At 39.7% G+C, this 1,465-nt stretch overlaps 1 protein-coding gene across 1 annotated transcript in view; it reads left to right on the top strand.

Moving 5' to 3' along the window:
- The window catches only part of LOC106873497 (small subunit processome component 20 homolog), a 79,953-nt gene that overhangs the window by 65,171 nt on the left and 13,317 nt on the right, over positions 1–1,465 (top strand). Inside the window, exon 53 of the mRNA XM_052975687.1 lies at positions 890–1,059. Coding sequence (XP_052831647.1) covers positions 890–1,059 — 170 coding nt within the window. The remainder of the gene's footprint in view (positions 1–889; positions 1,060–1,465) is intronic.

Here is a 1,465-nt window from a genome sequence, read left to right as displayed (position 1 = left end):
CAATGAACATTAACTGGTCCTTATTGTTGATGAATTACAATGGAGAAGAGTAATAACTGCTCCCCTGTTTGGGATTTGTGAAGTGTGCCAACATAAAAATAAGTGCTCCCTGTTTTTGTAGTCTCATCATCATCATCATCATTTAACATCTGCTTTCCAAGCTGGCATGGGTTGGATGCTTTGACTGAAAACTGGTAAGTCAGAGAGCTGTACCAGGTTCCGATCTGATTTGGCATGGTTTCTACAGCTGGGTGCCCTTCCTGACGCCAACCACTCCGAGAGTGTAGTGGATGCTTTTTACATGCCACTAGCACGGTTGCCAGTTATGCAGCACCGGCATTGGCCATGACTACAATCTCACTTGATAGGTCTTCTCAAAGATGGTTTATCGCCAAAGGTTTCAATCACGTGTCCCTTTTTTTCATTGTTTCCAAATTACACAGAGAAATAATAATTGCTCCCATACATACCATATCGCTTTTATACTGACTAATAATAACTGCTCCCTACTTCTTCCTCATTTATATTAATAATAACTGCTCCTTACTTCCAGTTTTTCCGTTATTCTTACAAATAACAGCTGCTTCCTACATCTTGTTCTTCAATTTTACAAGCTAATAATTATTGCTCCCTTGGGCCCTTCCTGCTCTTCAATTATACTGACTAATAATAACTAGTCCCTTCTTCCTCAATTATACTGACAAATAATAGCTGTTCCCTAATTCCTGTTTCTCAGTTATTCTGACTAATAACTGCTCCCTGCTAAATCTCCCTCAACTATACCAATAATACTAATAATAACTGCTCCCATGGCCCCTTTCCTGTTCCCTTCTAATTTCTTCGGACCAGTTAGTAACTGTAAATGTTCTTGTTGTTGTTGTCTTTTCAGGAGAAACTCAATATGGATGCTAGTCTGTTTTTCATTCCTTTATGTACGTCTTTGGTGAATGATGACTCAGCGAAATGTCGTAAAAGCATTGCAGCAATGCTCAAGACTCTTCTTCAGCGGGTAACAAGTGATTTCCCATTTTGCATTGTTGTTGTTGATTTATCTCCCTTGTTTTACTGAATCACAGCCTCTTGACCATGTCCTCTACTGGACCCGATAATCTCATATCATCACAATCACTATAATGTACTCACTGTAATTTACTCAATGACTTTCTTTGACCGTGTGGTAAGTAGCTTGCTTACCAACCACATGGTTCCAGGTTCAGTCCCACTGCGTGGCACCTTGGGCAAGTGTCTTCTACTATAGCCTCGGGCTGACCAAACTCTTGTGAGTGGATTTGGAAGACGGAAACTGAAAGAAGACCATCGTATATATGTATATATATATATATATATATATATATATATATGTATGTGTGTGTGTGTATATGTTTGTGTGTCTGTGTTTGTCCTCCCCCCAACATCGCTTGACAACCGATGTTGGTATGTTTACGTCCCCTTAACTTAGCGGTTC

The sequence above is a fragment of the Octopus bimaculoides genome, chromosome 22 (genome assembly GCF_001194135.2).
Source record: "Octopus bimaculoides isolate UCB-OBI-ISO-001 chromosome 22, ASM119413v2, whole genome shotgun sequence".
In the NCBI taxonomy this organism is placed as follows: Eukaryota; Metazoa; Mollusca; class Cephalopoda; order Octopoda; family Octopodidae; genus Octopus; species Octopus bimaculoides.
The sequence above is the reverse complement of the archived record's forward strand: the minus strand, read 5'-3'. Positions and strand labels throughout refer to the sequence as shown.